At 49.7% G+C, this 16,554-nt stretch overlaps 1 protein-coding gene across 6 annotated transcripts in view; it reads left to right on the plus strand.

Moving 5' to 3' along the window:
- The window catches only part of NFYA (nuclear transcription factor Y subunit alpha), a 31,525-nt gene extending 15,269 nt beyond the window's left edge, over positions 1-16,256 (plus strand). For all 6 annotated transcript variants that reach the window (XM_088457290.1, XM_088457291.1, XM_088457292.1 and 3 more), the window contains 2 exons: positions 14,982-15,023; positions 15,100-16,256. In XM_088457290.1, coding sequence (XP_088313416.1) covers positions 14,982-14,999 — 18 coding nt within the window. In that variant the 3' untranslated portion in view covers positions 15,000-15,023; positions 15,100-16,256. The remainder of the gene's footprint in view (positions 1-14,981; positions 15,024-15,099) is intronic.
- Positions 16,257-16,554: the final 298 nt, after the last annotated feature.

Here is a 16,554-nt window from a genome sequence, read left to right on the forward strand (position 1 = left end):
GGATTCTATCAAACGGGAGAAGGCCAAGGTTCTATTGGTAGCTCCGGATTGGCTTCGCAGAGCTTGGTATTCCAACCTTCACCTTCTGCGGAACGAAGATCAGTGGCCACTGTCTGAGAGAAGATCTCTTACTACAGAGTCCTCTTTAGTCTATCCTAACTTAAAGTGGCTTCGTTTGACGGTGTGGCTGTTAAAAGGCCATCTTTAGACGTAACGGGATTCCTTACGGGGTAATCCCTACTATGCTTGGAAGGAAGTTATTTCTAAACATTTCCACCGTTTTTGGAAGACTTAGGTTTCAGGGGTTACTCCTACTGAATGCTACATTTCTGCAAGCAAGCTTCTCAGCCATGTCTACGGTTGGGTTCTCTGAAAGTTCACATTTTAGCTCTGTTTTCGTCCAGTAGAAGCTGGCCTCTATTCCGGAGGTACAGAATTTTCTACAAAGGGTTGTTCGGTTACAACCACCCTGTGTTCCTCCTACGACTCCATGTGATTTAGATCTAGTACCTTCTCATCTGTTCATAATTTTGGAGTTTCGTGGAAGGTAACACTTCTTGCACTTGTCTAAGCCAGGAGGGTGTAGGAACTGGGCGCTATATCCTGTCATCCTCCATACTTGCTATTTCAGGAGGATAGAGCAGTACTCCGTACTTACATGGCTTTCTACATCAACCTACCTATTGTTTTACCGGTTTTTCAACAGGATTCACCTTCATCTAGATTTTTGGATGTTAGAGCTCTTCGCATCTCTGGAGAGGACTGTAGCCATATGTGGAACAGACACTCTATCTGTTTTGTAGGATGCTGTTCGTCCTCGCTAGCCGGCCTCCATACAGTCGCTGGCCCGCTGGTTTTTGTCTGACCTTCAAACAGGGATATGGTATCCTCTAGGCTAGGGTGACAGCCTTTTTGGCCAAGTGGTAGTGTGTTGGATTTACATTGCTATGGTCCTAGGTTCGGATCCCACCACAACCTAATGCTATAGGACCTCTGCCTTTTAATTGCAGAGCATTCCTCTCGCTCAGTAGATTCCTCCTGGGCGGCTGCTCGCGGGGTTAAATGGAGTTACTTTGCCGAGCGGCTACTTGGTCTGGCTGGTATTCCATTTTTAATTTTTTTTTTTATATAGATTTGACATGTGACACCGGCCTCTGCAGCGCAGTATGGCCGGTCTGTTTTACAGGGTTCTCAGCGCTTTCCTGCCTGTTATGGGGATTCTGGGTAGTCCCCACTGTCTGTCTCCAGTTTCCCCTAGTGGATGAAGGAGAAAACAGGATTTTGGTACTTACCGACAAATCCCTTTCTCCGATTCCATAGGGGACACTCGACACCCACCCTGCGTTTTCTTCCTGCCAGGGTTAGGGTAATTTTATGTTATGACTGTTAGAGAATGGTTTGATGTCTCTGGTTGTGTTACTGTTTTTCAAACTTTTTTTCTTTGTTGTGGGTGTTTGCTTCGCCACCTCCTCTTCCATTTGTTTTTTCGCAGCTCCCCTCGGCCACAGTTTTCTAAGACTGAGGCTTGGAGGGAGGTATAGAGGGGGAGGAGCTAGTCACAATTCGAATTTAAAGTGCCAAGCTCCCTCTCAGTACAGTCTGTACCCCACTGTCTTTGCCTCCAGTGTCCCCTATGGAATCGGAAAAAGGGATTTATCGGTAAGTACCAAAATCCTGTTTTCTGCCTTCAGCGACAACTATTACAAAGCCTCGGACTACATCTTTTAGATCCTTTCGTCCTCACGGAAAGCCCAAATATCAGTCCTTTCTTAGGCAGTTGGCTTCCACTAGGGCCGCCAAGCCTAGGACCAAGCAGGCCTGGACCACCAGACGCCCTGTTTCAAAATCCGAGGACAAGCCCTCAGCCTGATGGGACGGGCCTCCCCCTGGGAGACCCCAGAGTAGGAGGCTGACTTCAGTTTGCCCAGTTCTGGTTTTAAACCAACACGGATGCTTGGGTAAGAGAAGTGGTCTCTCACGGGTATGTCCTCTCATGTCGAAGACGGCCACCCCACCAATTTTTCTACACAGGCCCTTTTTGAGACCCAAACAAGGCCCTGCAAATCCAGAAAGCCATACAGTCCTTGCTGCAAGCAGGGGTAATTGTGCCAGTCCCGCTATATCAGCCAAGGACCGGTTATTCTACTCTTTCTGGTTCAGAAGCCAAATGGGTCTCATCAGCCTATTCTCAACAACAAATTCCTAAGGGTACCCAGGTTCAGGATGGAAACCCTACGCTCTTATCATCCTAGCTATGGAGCCTGGGGACTTTATAGTATCTGGATAGTCGGGGCGCTTACCTACATGTACCTATAGTGCCCTCTCATCAGTGATATCTCCGGTTTGCAATACTACAGCAACACTTCCAATCTCAGGCTCTGCCCTTTGGACTATCCACAGCTCCACGGGTATTTAATAAAATGATGGCTATCATGGCGGCCCACTTGCGTGGTCAGGGTGTCCGACTGCTGCCATATCTGGACGGCCTCCTGCTCTTAGCAGGATCCCCAAAGGTGCTTCAACGCCATCTGCAGCTAACCATCGCTTTCCTTCAAAAGCATGGATGGTTAATCAACTGGAAAAAGTCCTCACTGAATCCTTCACCAAGAATGGTTCATCTGGAAGCCCTGCTAGATTCTGAGGATCAGAGAATCTTTCTGACCTCAGACAAGATCTCCACACTTCAACTACAAGTGCGCAGATTCCTCCACAGTAGCCAAGTGTCAGTCCACTCAGCAATGCAGGTTCTGGGATCCATGGTATCCACCTTCGACATGGTGGCGTATGTCCCGTTCAACTCCAGGCCTCTGCAAAGGCTAATCCTTTCCAGGTAGAACAGGTTGCCCCATTGGATCAGAGCTCAGATGATGGTGCTCTATCCAGTGTTTCGTCTTTCCCTATCTTGGTGGTACAGACATCTCATTAACCAAGGGGTGCCCCTTTTTGGATACTCCTAACATTGGACGCCAGTCTCCGGGGCTGGGGTGCAGTGACCAGTCGACACTCCTTCCAGGGCCACTGGACTTTGTTCGAATCAACCCTGCCAATCAACATATTGGAAGTTTGAGCTGTGAACAGGGCCCTCATACTGGCCCAGGACATACTTCAAGGAAAACTTGAAGTCGGGCAGCAATGACAGAAGTGTCTCACATTCTGATATGGGCCGAGGGTCACCTTCTGGCCATCTCTGCGGTGTTCATTCCGGGAGTTCTCAGTTGGGAAGCAGACTTCCTCAGCCATCACGACATGCATACCGGGGAATAGTCTCTTCACCCAGAGGTTTTTCAACTCCTAGTGAACAGATGGGGCCTACCAGAGGTGGGCCTCACAAATTGGCGGTGCACGGGTCCAGAACAAGGGATGCCGAGGCAACCTTCGTAGACGCATTGTCAGTGAAGTGGACCTTCCGCTTAGCGTACCTATTCCCTCCAGTCTCCCTTTTTCCTTGAGTTCTTCGTAAGTTCAAACAAGACTGTCCTGCTGGTGGCTCCAGCTTGGCCCAGATGTCAATGATACACAGAGTCTCTCCGTCAACACTTTGTTCCTACTACCTCAACGGCCGGACCTGTTGTCTCAGGGTCCTTGCCTTTACACGGACATGGGTCGTTTGTCTTTGACGGCGTGGCTCTTGAGACATCCCACCTAAGGTCCAAAGGATTATCTAGCTCTGTGGTCCAGATTATACTCAGAGCGCGTAAACCAGCCTCTGCTCGGATCTACCACAGTGTGTGGCATACAAATTTCCAATGGTGTCGTACCAGAAGCTACGACCCTCAAATGTTTAGGATTTCCAGAGTCCTGGCCTTCCTTCAAGCTGGATTGGACCTTGGACTCCGCCTGGCCTCACTTAAAGTGCATGTCTCTGCTCTATCCATTTGGTTACATCGTAGACTTGCTCCACTACCTGATGTCCACACCTTCCTCCAGGGTGTCCTCTGTATACAACCTCCCTTTGTCCCTTCAGTGGCTCCATGGGATTTGTCAGTAGTTCTCTGTGCCCTCCAGTCTCCGTTTGAACCCCTGGAATCTGTGGAACTCAAGTGGCTCACAGCAAAGACTTTTTCCTCTGTCTATAGCATCTGCCAGAAGGGCGTCCGATTTAGGGGTGCTTTCCTGTCGCTCCCCATTTCTGATATTCTATCAGGATAGGGCTGTACTTCGGACTCGCCCTGGTTTCCTTATTAAAGTTACTAGTTTCCACGTTAATGAGGAAATTGTAGTCCTGGCCTTTCAATCACCAGACCCATCGGCAGGTGAGGCCTCCTTGGATGTGGTCCTTGCCCTCAGGAACTACGTGGACCAGATCAGATTCCTTATTTGTGATCCATGGATTTCACAAGAGGGGATGGCCAGCCAACAAACAGACATTGGTTAGATGGCTTTGCATGACTATCTCACAGGCTTACACGCAGGTAGCCCTTCCTGTACCGGCTACTATTACTGCTCATTCTACTCGCTCTGTGGGTCCTTCATTGGGCAGCTTGCCATGGTGCCTCAGCTGAACAGCTTTGTAAGGCGGCCACGTGGTCCTCTTCCATACCTTTTCTGAGGTGGTATTCCTTTGATAAATTTGCCTCTCAGGGTTCTTCATTTGGGCGCCGGATTCTCCTCTCATCGCAGGAGTGTCCCCACCCTTGAATAACTGCTTTGGGACATCTCCAAGGTCTCCCTGTGGAGCCCTATGGACCCTGAAGAAGAAAATGATAATTATGGTACAACTTACCTTCTTTGAAGTCCATAGGGTCCACAGGACACCCGCCCTGATGCACCTTGCTTCACATGGGCTATATTTCTGGTCATCGGTTTCCTGTCTCCTTCTACGTGAGTGTGATTCTTTTGTGTACCAGTCGTCCACCACCTCTACCTCTCATTTTTTTACTATAACGGGGGAACAGCACCAGAGAATCCTCCAGACGTCTGTTCTGCCGCCCCATCACCCCTCCGCAGCGCAGTGACACCAAACTTGTACTCCGGGAGGGGCTCCAAGGGGGACTAGCTGGCGGCAGGCTCCCCGGTTACCACAGACTGCGACCCGGAATTCAAGGGACAGTTAAGGCAGAATCCTGTTCGCGGGGACCCGCATTTTTCTGCAGTCTTACCCTCCGGTCTCATTAGACAGATCAGAGATGCTTATGTAGACAGTGGTGCGCCCACGACTCCACTAGACCACTAGGGCATACAATACACTAGCACATAGGGCATATGTAGAGGCCAGGGGACCTGATGGTTAACGTCAGCAAGGGGAGAAGGTGCTCTCCCTGCAGCCCCTCTCCCAGTCCAGGGCGCCATTCCACTGCGGTCCTTGTGTTCCTTGGGCGGCTGCTCCCTCACATTACGCCCCCTCAGGGATGCTCTGCAGCCATTTTATGCAAGCAAGTCTTCGGGAACGCTGGGTCCAAGTCTCCCTGTATACCTATCCCACGGGCCAGGTCATACAGCGCTATATCCTACCAGCCACTGCTGTCTGTGTAGTTTGATTTTCTACTTCAGGGTCCATAGGGGGTCCACAGGGTTGGCCTTGGGGGTATAGCTGGATCTGGATCCACGGGCACCACGCAGTTAAAGCTTTGCTGCTCCCAGGATGCATTTGGGTCCGTCCTCCTCTATACCCCGCCCCCAGGCACCTCAGTTTTAGTTGGTGCCCGGCCGGAGTCGGGTCACCCTGTTGCAGTGGGGCTGTTTTTAGCAGCCCCTAAGCTTTATTTTTCAAGATAGAAGATTTCATTTTATTTTATTTTTTACTCTTCAGAGCGGCAGCATCAGACTGTCCAGCTGGACGTCCACGCTGCCGCTCCAACAACCCCGCTGGCGCTGCAACGGCAGTACTGATCTGGGGATCGCAGCGGGACCCCGGAGTCAGTACTAGCGTGGCTCCGGGACCTCCCACTGACTGCTGCCGGGCTCACGGGGATTCAGGTAAGCCGCGTGTAGCGCTGTCAGCGCTGCACGCGGGGGAAATGCAGTCTCTAGCCGCCGGTCTCTGGGGACAGACCGGCGGCGCTAGTAGCGGCGGCGGACTCCCCCCTCTGCAGGCATACCCCGCGCGTCCGCTGGACAACCAGGGAATAATGGCTGGAGGGGAACCAGCGTCCCTGGGGTTAATTACTAGCCAGGGGAGGCAGCCTTCCCTGGTTTAGCGGCTCCTCAGCTCAGCGCGCCTTCTCTCACGTGTGCTGGCGTCGCTGAGCTGTTCTTCATGCGGCCACTCCTCCTCAGAGCTCTCCGGCGGCCATCTTCAAGGCTGTAACGCAGATTCCCAGGCGGTGCATGGACCGGTCCCCCTGGGTACCTCTCCTCTGCAAAGGGACAGTGTACGCAGCGCTATAGCCCTCCCAGACACTGAATCTGGGAGGTTGATTGTAGCGGAAGGTGCGGTGAGTCAAATCCTTACTGCATTGTATGTGACTTTTGCTAGTGCTGCTGCCTGTGACTTATTTCTAACTTACTGTCAGCTTGTACCTATCCCTTTCCTTTTCCATACGGCCCGACAGGTGTGTGGGGGAAGGGCTTTTCTCTGTGGACCTCGCTTGTATAAATCAAGTATTTGCGAGGTCGGTCACATACAGTTGTGTGCTGCACACTTCCATATTGTGGGCTGTTTGTGTTGCATGCTGTGAGTGCGGAGGTGTTTTCACCATATTCCCTCTGGTGATACGTTTTCATTGAGCATTTCTGTATCATGTCTGATGAGGAGACTGAGCACTCCGGAGCTCCTGTGCTGTTTTCCTGCAGACGCTGTGCTGCTGGAGTTGATAGGGGGGATCTATCTCAGGATGGTCTGTGCGGGCGGTGCCAGCTGGTGCCTGGCCCCTCTGTGCCCCCTATTTCACAGGATCCTCCTTGGGCGATGTTTTCCCAGGTGTTGGCATCTATTGTGGACCGTGTAGCGCTGCCGGCTGCGGTGCCTGTTAGGGCGTTGCCCCAGCCTAACATCCCCCATTCCCCGGGTATTCCGCATTTATTGCAGTCTCCCCCTGGGTCTCAAACCGTGGGTCCTTATGCGGGGGTGCCTGTGTATGTCCAGTCCCCCCCTGTGACTCAGCAGTCGATGGTGCCTTTTCAGGGTTATCCTCATGCTGCGCCTCCACCTTGGGTGGATGTACTCTCCAGCTCTGTGCAGAGTCTGGCGGCCTCATCCTCTGTTTTTGTGTTGCAGAGTGATTTGCCCCCTAAGGCGCCCAAGCGTCAGGTTGTGAGGTCTCTAACAGTGCAGCTGTCGGACTCGGATGTGTCTTCGGATGATGGAGAAGTTCATGAAGACACTGACTCTGACGCCGCGGCCCAGGAGATGGAGACTAAATCTTCCATTAATGTGCCGGCATTGGTTAGGGCGGTGCGCGCTATCCTTCATATAGAGGATGATGCACCGGCCCCTAAATCTAAGTACCCTAACTTTAAAAAAGCTAAGGTTACGTCGAGTGTCTTTCCCTTGTCTGACCAGTTGACGGATCATATGACGGGGGCCTGGCAGTTGCCCAGTAAGAGATTCCAACCACTAAAGAGGTTGGCATCGAATTATCCTTTTCCTGAAGCGCATTGCAGGAAGTGGGAAACTCCACCGGCTGTGGATTCCCACGTCACTCGCTTGATTAAGAGCGCTACGCTCCCATTACCGTCTATTTCCTCTTTGAAGGATCCCACAGACAGGAAGGTCGAGATATGTTTGAAATCCATTTACTCCCTTTCAGGGGCGGTGGCGCGCCCGTCCATGGCCATTTCATGGGTGGCTAAGGCCATTGAGAGCTGGGCTAACGCTTTGGACGATACTTTTCCAGAGGATGTTTCGGAGATCCGGAGAGCGTTAATTGGTCAAATGAGGGATGCCGCTTCCTATGTAGGGGAAGCTTTGTTGGATGCTAGTCTGCTGACCTCTAGGGTGTCGGCTGCAGCTGTGTCTGCTCGTCGGTCCTTGTGGCTGAGGTCTTGGCGAGCAGATGCGGACTCTAAAAGGAGTCTGGAGGCATTGCCTTTTAATGGTGAGTTGCTATTTGGTCCGGACTTGGACAAAATAGTGGCTACCTTGGCTAAATCCCAGTCGGCCTTCCTTCCTTCGGGTTCAGTGCCGGCTAAGGTTCGGAGCTCCGCCTTTCGGTCCTTTCGGGTTCAGGTAAGGCCAAGGGCCAGTCCTTCCCGAGACATTCGGCGACCAAGGCTGCACCCAAGCCCAAGAAGCAGGCATGGAGTGCTCGGCGCCCTTCTTCCAAGCAGGAGGATAAACCTGCTCCCTGATGGGACGGGCCTCTCTCTGGGGGACCCCAGAGTGGGAGGCCGACTTCTCCTATTCGCCCAGTGTTGGCACAATACCACCACGGATGCCTGGGTTCGAGAAGTAGTCTCTCAGGGGTACGACCTGTCTTTTCGGTTCAGTCCGCCCCACCAGTTTTTCTGTATGAGTCCTTCTCTGGACAAGACCAAAGCTGTCCAGATTCAGGTAGCTATAGAATCCTTGCTACAAGCAGGGGTCATTGTTCCCGTTCCGCAGCCTCAGCGCGGGACGGGGTACTATTCTACTCTGTTTCTGGTGAAGAAACCCAATGGTTCTCATCGCCCTATCCTGAATTTGAAGTCTCTGAACAAATACCTCAGAGTTCCCAGGTTCAGGATGGAAACGTTACGTTCCATCATTCTGGTGATGGAACCCAGGGATTACATGGTCTCCCTCGATATCCAGGACACCTATCTCCATGTGCCCATAGCCACGGCTACCTGGGTGTTCACCAAGGTGATGGCAGTTATGGCTGCCCACCTTCGTGGTCAGGGTATACGGCTGTTGCCGTACCTGGACGATCATCTTCTGCTGGCAAGCTCCCCAGAGGTGCTTCTTCGACATCTCCACCTGACCATTGCTTTTTTTCAAGCACACGGGTGGTTGATAAATTGGAAGAAGTCCTCTCTGATCCCATCACAACGGATGGTCCATCTGGGAGCACTTCTGGATTCTGGTCAACAAAGGATTTTCTTGACTCCGGAAACTGTGTCCTCCCTACGACTGAGGATACACAGTTGCCTGAGCAGTGGCAAAGTGTCGGTCCATTCAGCAATGAGAGTCCTGGGGTCCATGGTGTCGGCATTCGACATGGTGGAATTTGCCCAGTTCCATTCCAGGCCCCTGCAGGGGCAGATTCTATCGGAGTGGAACGGGTTACCTCACCGGATCCGATCCCAGATGCTGGTTTTGTCCCCGGAAGTGCGCCGGTCTCTGGCGTGGTGGCTTCAGTCAGCTCATCTCGTCCAGGGTCGCCTCTTTTGGATGCCGGACTGGGTTCTGTTTACGACAGATGCCAGTCTTCGGGGTTGGGAGGCAGTGACCGGCTCGTTGTCACTTCAGGGTCGTTGGTCTGCGGAAGAAGCTCTTCTTCCCATCAACATTCTGGAACTGCGGGCAGTTTATCGGGCCCTGCAGTCGTCCGGTCCCGCTCTTCACGGAAGGGTGGTTCAGGTGCAGTCCGACAACGCCACCACGGTGGCGTATATCAACCACCAAGGTCGGCAGCGATGTTGGAGGTGTCTCGCATCCTTGCTTGGGCGGAGTGTCACATTCCAGCGATCTCGGCAGTCTTCATTCCCGGAGTCCTCAATTGGGAGGCGGACTTCCTCAGCCGTTACGACGTGCATCCCGGGGAATGGTCGCTTCACCCAGAGGTGTTTCAGCTACTCGTGGACAGGTGGGGGCTGCTGGAGCTGGACTTGATGGCCTCCCGTCACAATCACAAGTTGCCCGTTTACGGGTCAAGGACAAGAGACGCAGGCGCCAGTCTGGTAGACGCGCTGTCGGTGAAATGGACGTTTCACCTGGAGTATCTGTTTCCTCCGATATCCTTACTTCCTCGGGTTCTGCGGAAATTCAAGCAGGACGGCGGCACGCTCGTGCTGGTAGCTCCGGCGTGGCCCAGACGTCCTTGGTACTCCGATCTGAGGTGTCTCTCCATCGACGCTCCGTACCTTCTTCCTCAGCGTCTGGACCTGTTGTCTCAAGGGCCCTGCCTTTACCCGGATCTGGGTCGGCTGTCTTTGACGGCGTGGCTCTTGAGACGGCCGTCTTGAGGTCTAGGGGTTTCTCCGGTTCGGTCATTGGTACCATGCTTAGGGCACGCAAGCCTGTCTCCGCATGGATTTACCACAGGGTGTGGCGCACTTTCAGTGGTGTGAATCCAGAAACTATGATCCTCAGGTGTTCCGGGTTTCCAGAATCTTGGAGTTCCTTGAATCAGGTTTGGACCTCGGCTTACGCCTGGCCTCTCTGAAGGTTCATGTGTCTGCTTTGTCCGTGTGGTTTCAGCGACGGATTGCTACACTACCGGATGTTCACACCTTTTTCCAGGGTGTTCTCCGGATCCAGCCTCCCTTCGTGCCACCTGTGGCTCCTTGGGACTTGGCGGTGGTGCTACGGGTCTTGCAGGGTCCTCCTTTTGAGTCTCTTGAGGTGGTGGACCTCAAGTGGCTGACGTTCAAGACCGTTTTTTCTCCTAGCAATTGCTTCTGTCAGGAGGGTGTCAGAGTTGGGGGAGCTTTCCTGTCGCCCCCTTTTCTGATTTTTCATCAGGACAGAGCGGTGCTCCGCACTCGTCCTGAGTTTTTGCCCAAAGTGGTCTCAAAGTTCCACATTAATCAGGAACTTGTTGTGCCAGCTTTTCAGTCACCTGATCTTTCAGCTGGTGAGGCTTCCTTAGATGTAGTCCGGGCACTTAGAATCTATGTGGATCGGACTGCTTCGGTTAGGAAGTCGGATTCTTTGTTTGTCCTCTTCGGTTTTCATGAGGGGTTGGCCGGCCAACAAGCAAACGTTAGCCCGTTGGCTTCGTTCCGTTATTTGTGAGGCTTATGCACAGGAGGGTTTACCTGTGCCAGCCTCTGTTCAGGCTCATTCCACTCGTTCTGTGGGTCCCTCTTGGGCTGCTAGACGTGGCGCCTCCGCTGTTCGGCTGTGTAAGGCGGCCACTTGGTCTTCCATTCAAACGTTTTTGAGGTTCTATGCGTTTGACACCTTCGCCTCTCAGGATGCATCCTTTGGGCGCCGGGTACTCCTTTCAGCACAGGAGCGTCCCCGCCCTTAGTTGAACTGCTTTGGGACATCCTCAAGGTCAATCCTGTGGACCCCCTATGGACCCTGAAGTAGAAAACAAGAGATATGGTAAGAACTTACCTTTGTTATCTCTGTTTCTACGAAGTCCATAGGGTCCACAGGGCGCCCGCCCTGACGCACCTGGCTTCAAATGGGCTGTGTGGCTGGTCACCGGTTTTCCGTCTCCCATTTCTGTGAGTGTGGTTTCTTGTGTGTTCCAGTCTTCCTTCTCTCTGTTTAGTCTCCTCCTCCGGCCTTAGCTGCTTACCAACTGAGGTGCCTCTGTGGCCGGGGGCGGGGTATAGAGGAGGCGGACCCAAGTGCATCCTGGGAGCAGCAAAGCTTTAACTGCGTGGTGCCAGTGGATCCAGATCCAGCTATACCCCCAAGGTCAACCCTGTGGACCCTATGGACTTCGTAGAAACAGAGATAACAAAGGTAAGTTCTTACCATATCTCTTGTTTTAGTGCCCATTGCAGACATATAATTTATTTCTCTGCATTTGTATGTGACTTGTGCTTGGGCTAATTTCTACTTTCTACTGTCAGCTTATACCTTTCCCTTTATTCTACTATACCCTGACATACTAAGGTTCATTGTACCTCACATCTGCTATACAATTGTGAGGGATATCACATACTATATAGTGTGGTTGCATACTACACTGTGCCATATTATGCATACTTTAGGGTGTTCACTGCACTGTATCATACCATCTATTTTATTCATGTGGCTATGTCTGGCAGAGGAAAGAATAACAAGCAGCCTGATGCTGCTGCTCCTACTTTGGTGTCTTGTAAGTCCTGCTCAGCGAGCTTAGCCACAAAGGACCTCATTCAGGAGGGTCTTTGTTCAAATTGTTACACAGGGTCCGGCCCCTCAGCCCCGGTGTCTCTCCCTCAGGACCCACCCTGAGCCACATTTTCACAGATGCTGGCAAAACTTGTGGACTACATAGTCCCCGTGGTAGCACCCCCAGTGGGATGGCCACAGCAAGTACTGCCAATCCTTTGTCTTCTCCATGGGTAGACGTACTGTCTACCTCAGTACAGAGTCTGGCTAATACCTCCTACGGTTTTTCAGCAAATGCTGCAAAAAGAAAAGCCTTTACCTACTACACGTGCTGTTATCAGTCCACACAGTTATCTGATTCTGATCTATCATCTGTGGAGGCAGAAGAAGCAGACCACTCTCACTCTGACTCCGTCTCAGGAGAAGAGGAGCCACCCTCTAAATTAAATATACCTGCTATTGTGAGAGCTGTTTAAAACTATTTTACAAATAGAAGAGGATGAACCAGCTCCTAAGAAAAAAAACACACACTTTTTAAACGACAAAAGGTGTTTTACCAGTTTTCTCACTATCTGATCACGAATGAAGTTTGGAATATGCCCTCCATTCCATTATCCTAGCTATGGAGCCTGGGGATTTTATGTTATCTCTAGACATTAGGACGCCTACCTTCATGTACCTATAGCGCCTTCTCATCAATATCTCCGGTTTGCTATACTTCAGCAACATTACCAATTTCGGGCTCTGCCGTTCAGCCTTTCAACGGCCACCGAGGTCTTTACCAAGATCATGGCAGTTATGGGTGGCTCTCTTTGTTGTCAAGGGATCAGACTGCTCCCATACTTGGATGATCTCTTGCTGTTGGCCAGCTCCCCAGAGACTCTTCACCACCATCTACAGGTACCCATTGTCGTTCTTCAAATGCACGGTTGGCTGATCAACTGAGAAAAATCTTCCCCAACACCCTCTCAAGGATGGTACATTTGGGAGCCCTCCTGGACTCTCGAGTTCAGAGAATCTTCCTAATGGCGGACAAGATTTTGGCAATTCAGCACATACTACGCAGAGTGCTCCAAAATCGCAGAGTGTCTATTCACTCTGCAGTGCAGGCCTTGGGATCAATGGTGTCCACCTTCCACATGGTGCAGTTCGCCCAGTACCACTCCAGGCCCCTACAACACCTGATCCTCTCCAGGTGGAACAGGCTACCCCATCAGCTCAAATCCCAGACAATGAGCCTCCCCCCCTACCCCCAGAGGTCGGCCTGTCCCAAGTCTGGTAGGCTACATACTTCCCATTTACACAAAGGTCGTCCCTTTTGGATCCCGGACTGGGCTCTCTTCACCACGGACGCAAGCGCAGTAACCGGTCAGCACTCCTTTCAAGGCCGATTGTCCCCAGTCGAGGCAGTGTTACCAATCAACATCCAGGAACTTCGAGCCATCTACAGAGCTCTCACTCTATCAGAATATTCTGAGCCAAACAGGCCAGTACAATGCGACGCTGCCACGGCTGTGGCCTACCTCAATCAAGGGAGCACTCGAAGTCAGTCAGCAATGACAGAAGTGTCCCGCATTCTCACATGGGCCGAACGCAATCTCCCAGCCATCTCCGCAGTGTTCATCCTGGGGATTCTCAATTGGTAAGCGGATTTCCATAGCAGTCACAACATGCATGCAGGTGAATGGTTTCTACATTCAGAAGTCTTTAAGCTTCTAGTGGACAAATGGGGTCTTCCGGAAGTGGATCTCATGGCCTCAAGAGACAACAACAAACTTGCTTCAGCTTTACCCAGATGTCAATGGCACTCCGATCTTCAAAGGCTCTCCATAGACCTGTTGTTTCAGGGTCCATGTCCACATCCGGTTCTAGCCTGTCTGTCTTTAACGTCTTGGCTCTTGCGACATCCCTCCTAACGGCTTAAAGTTTTTCCAGCTCTGTGGTCCAGGCCATGTTCAGAGCACGTAAACCGGCCTCAGCCAGGATTTACCACAGAATATGGCATACATATTTCCAATGGTGTGCTCCAAGAAACTATATGACCCGCAAGTCTTTAAGGTTTTCAAATTCTTGCCTTTCTTCAGGCTGGACTGGATCTGGACCTCCACTTAACATCTCTGAAAGTGCAGGTCTCTGCTTTGTTTATCTGGTTTCAGCGCAGAATTGCTACTATACCGGATGTTCACACCTTCATGCAAGGTGTTCTATATATACATCCCTCCTGCGGCTCCATGGGATTTGTCAGTGGTGCTCCAAGCAGTTCAGGAACCTCCATTCGAAGCCCTGGAATCAGTGGATGTCAAGTGACTCACTGCAAAGGCTGTTTCTTCTGGCAACAGCGTCTGAGCTTTAGGGTTTCGGATTTAGGGGTGCTTTCAGGTCGCTCCCTGTTTTTAATATTTAATTAGGAGCTATTAGAGCTATTCTTCAACATGCTCAGGTTTCCTTCCCGCCCTGACGCTCCTAGCTTCTATGGGTTTCTTCTAATGGTCACTTGTGAGAGTGTTATTCCTCAGTGTACCAGTCTTCCTTCTCTCCTATTGTGCTCCTGCCTTGGGCTTATTAACAAAACTGAAGTGCCCTCAGGCTGTGGGTGGGGTATAGGGGTTAGGACTGGAGCATCCTGGGGTTGAAAAGCTTTGCCATTGGTGTCAGGTCCTCCCAGGTCCCACCTACACCCCAGTGACTCCCTCTGGACCCTATGAACTTCGAAGAAAGCGCGTTAACCAAGCTAAGTTTTACCATAACTCTCCTTTTAACTGACCAACAAAACTTTCAAAACAAATGGTACAATCTTTGAAATTGTTAAGCATTTAAAATCTAAAAATAATAGAGTTGTAGCTAATAGCCCTGATTTTCCAAATTGCCACTTCATGTTTCTCCAGAGCATTTAATAATTGTGTTCTTGTATTTGTTGTCCAGTAATAGACCCTTTACCTTACTTACTATATACAATTTATAAACTTGTGATAATTGTCTTATGCATCTGGTACATTTCATGAAATTGTATCAGAGTTTGCGGTACTTGGAAAGCATAATATACATCTGCGTATAAAGTATTAAACTACTAAATCCCTAGGTTGTTGTTGCCATTGTTATCTACATAACTTGTGTTTTTATGTTCCAGGAAGTGGAGTTTCATTAAACACAAGATGGAGCCGAAGTTACGGTAAGAACCTTTCTGAAGGCATCTTAACTGCTGTTTGCTGTTTAAGGGGTATGTTCTAACTTCCCTCTCTCTACAGGATTCATCTCAGGGAAGAGATGTTTACAAAGATGATGCAACCACTCTAGCGACATCCTGAACCTTGGCAGCGATTAAGCCAGAGCAGCCACCATATTACTTCCAGTCTGTCAGATTTATAACCTCCTTCCACACAGGTTTGACCAAAGGAGTTGTACCCTTAAAGTGCACTGGTCATCAAGAATTAACATGTTTCTTGTTTAATATTTTCCTCAAATTCTATATCATGCTATTTGTTCCACAAATGCATTCTTGTTAAATAGTGATCTGTCTTCTGTACCTCCTTTACCACTGGCACTGTATGTAAATAGGAGGCAGCAGACCCTCCTCTATTAGATGAAATGGAATAGACTGAAAATCTAACTAAAAAGTCGATTTCTGTTTTTAAACATTCAAAACTTCAAATTCAGATTTACCTAGTTTAGGACTATTACATGGTTGTACTGTATATACCGATGACGCACCCGCTTTATATTTTCACATTGCATTTTTCCCATGCACGCAGACCCGTTCCCTAATGCGAGATATTTAAGTTGTATTCATTACTATATTCTGTTCAAGCTCACGTTTCGTTTTCTGCAAGGAAACTATGTGAAAGTTTGTTCGCTCTTAATGCAACAACCACCACCTGCCAATTAAAGTTTGTAGGAGAATTTTACAAACTATAATGAAACTAGGTAGTTTGTAAAAATAAATATTAGTTTTAGGGACCTTATTTGTGTTGGCGATATGAATTTTAATGGCCACTTTTTGACAATTGAAGGTGATGTATGGTAAATTAGCAACTTGTTGTAAACTGACTTGCAATATTAGTCCTTTCCTTTTTCCTTTCTTGCCTTCAGCTTTCACTTAATTGGTTCTTTTCTGAAGTACATTTATTATACAATGTAGGAACCTTTTTTTTTTTTTATTTTTATGCTCACAGATATCGCTTTACACTTTGCATGTGGAAATGTTATATATCTGACTGTGGGTGTATGTCTGGAAAAGTAGGGCAGACATTCGAATTGTGAATTTGTTACTTAACAAAATTTGTACATATTTTTCTTTGTTTATTTTATATGATGTTTTTCAGATGGGTTTTATTTTGTTTTTTTTTCCAATTAGCTGTATTTTGTAAGTACTGTGTACCTCGCCCAGCTAATAAAAACGTTATAAACTGGTTGATTTAATTTGCTGTCTATTATGGTTTAAAACTGTGCATTTATATATAATCTGCCCTGACTAGTACAATACATAGCCACCCTGAATGGTACAATAATGTGTTGAAGGCCAACGCATTGAAATGGTATGTATGTATGTGTGAACGTTTCGGTTTTAATCACAAACAGTCTTCAGGCATGAAAATACAGTAAACAGTCTTACCTTATGTTCCCCTTCACCAATCACCCAAGTGGATGCACTTTCCTGTGCCTGCTGCCGGCACTGACTCCTGCATCATCAGGCACCCAACGGC

Source organism: Taudactylus pleione, unplaced genomic scaffold (genome assembly GCF_031769625.1).
Source record: "Taudactylus pleione unplaced genomic scaffold, aTauple2 ptg000755l, whole genome shotgun sequence".
Classification (NCBI taxonomy): Eukaryota; Metazoa; Chordata; class Amphibia; order Anura; family Myobatrachidae; genus Taudactylus; species Taudactylus pleione.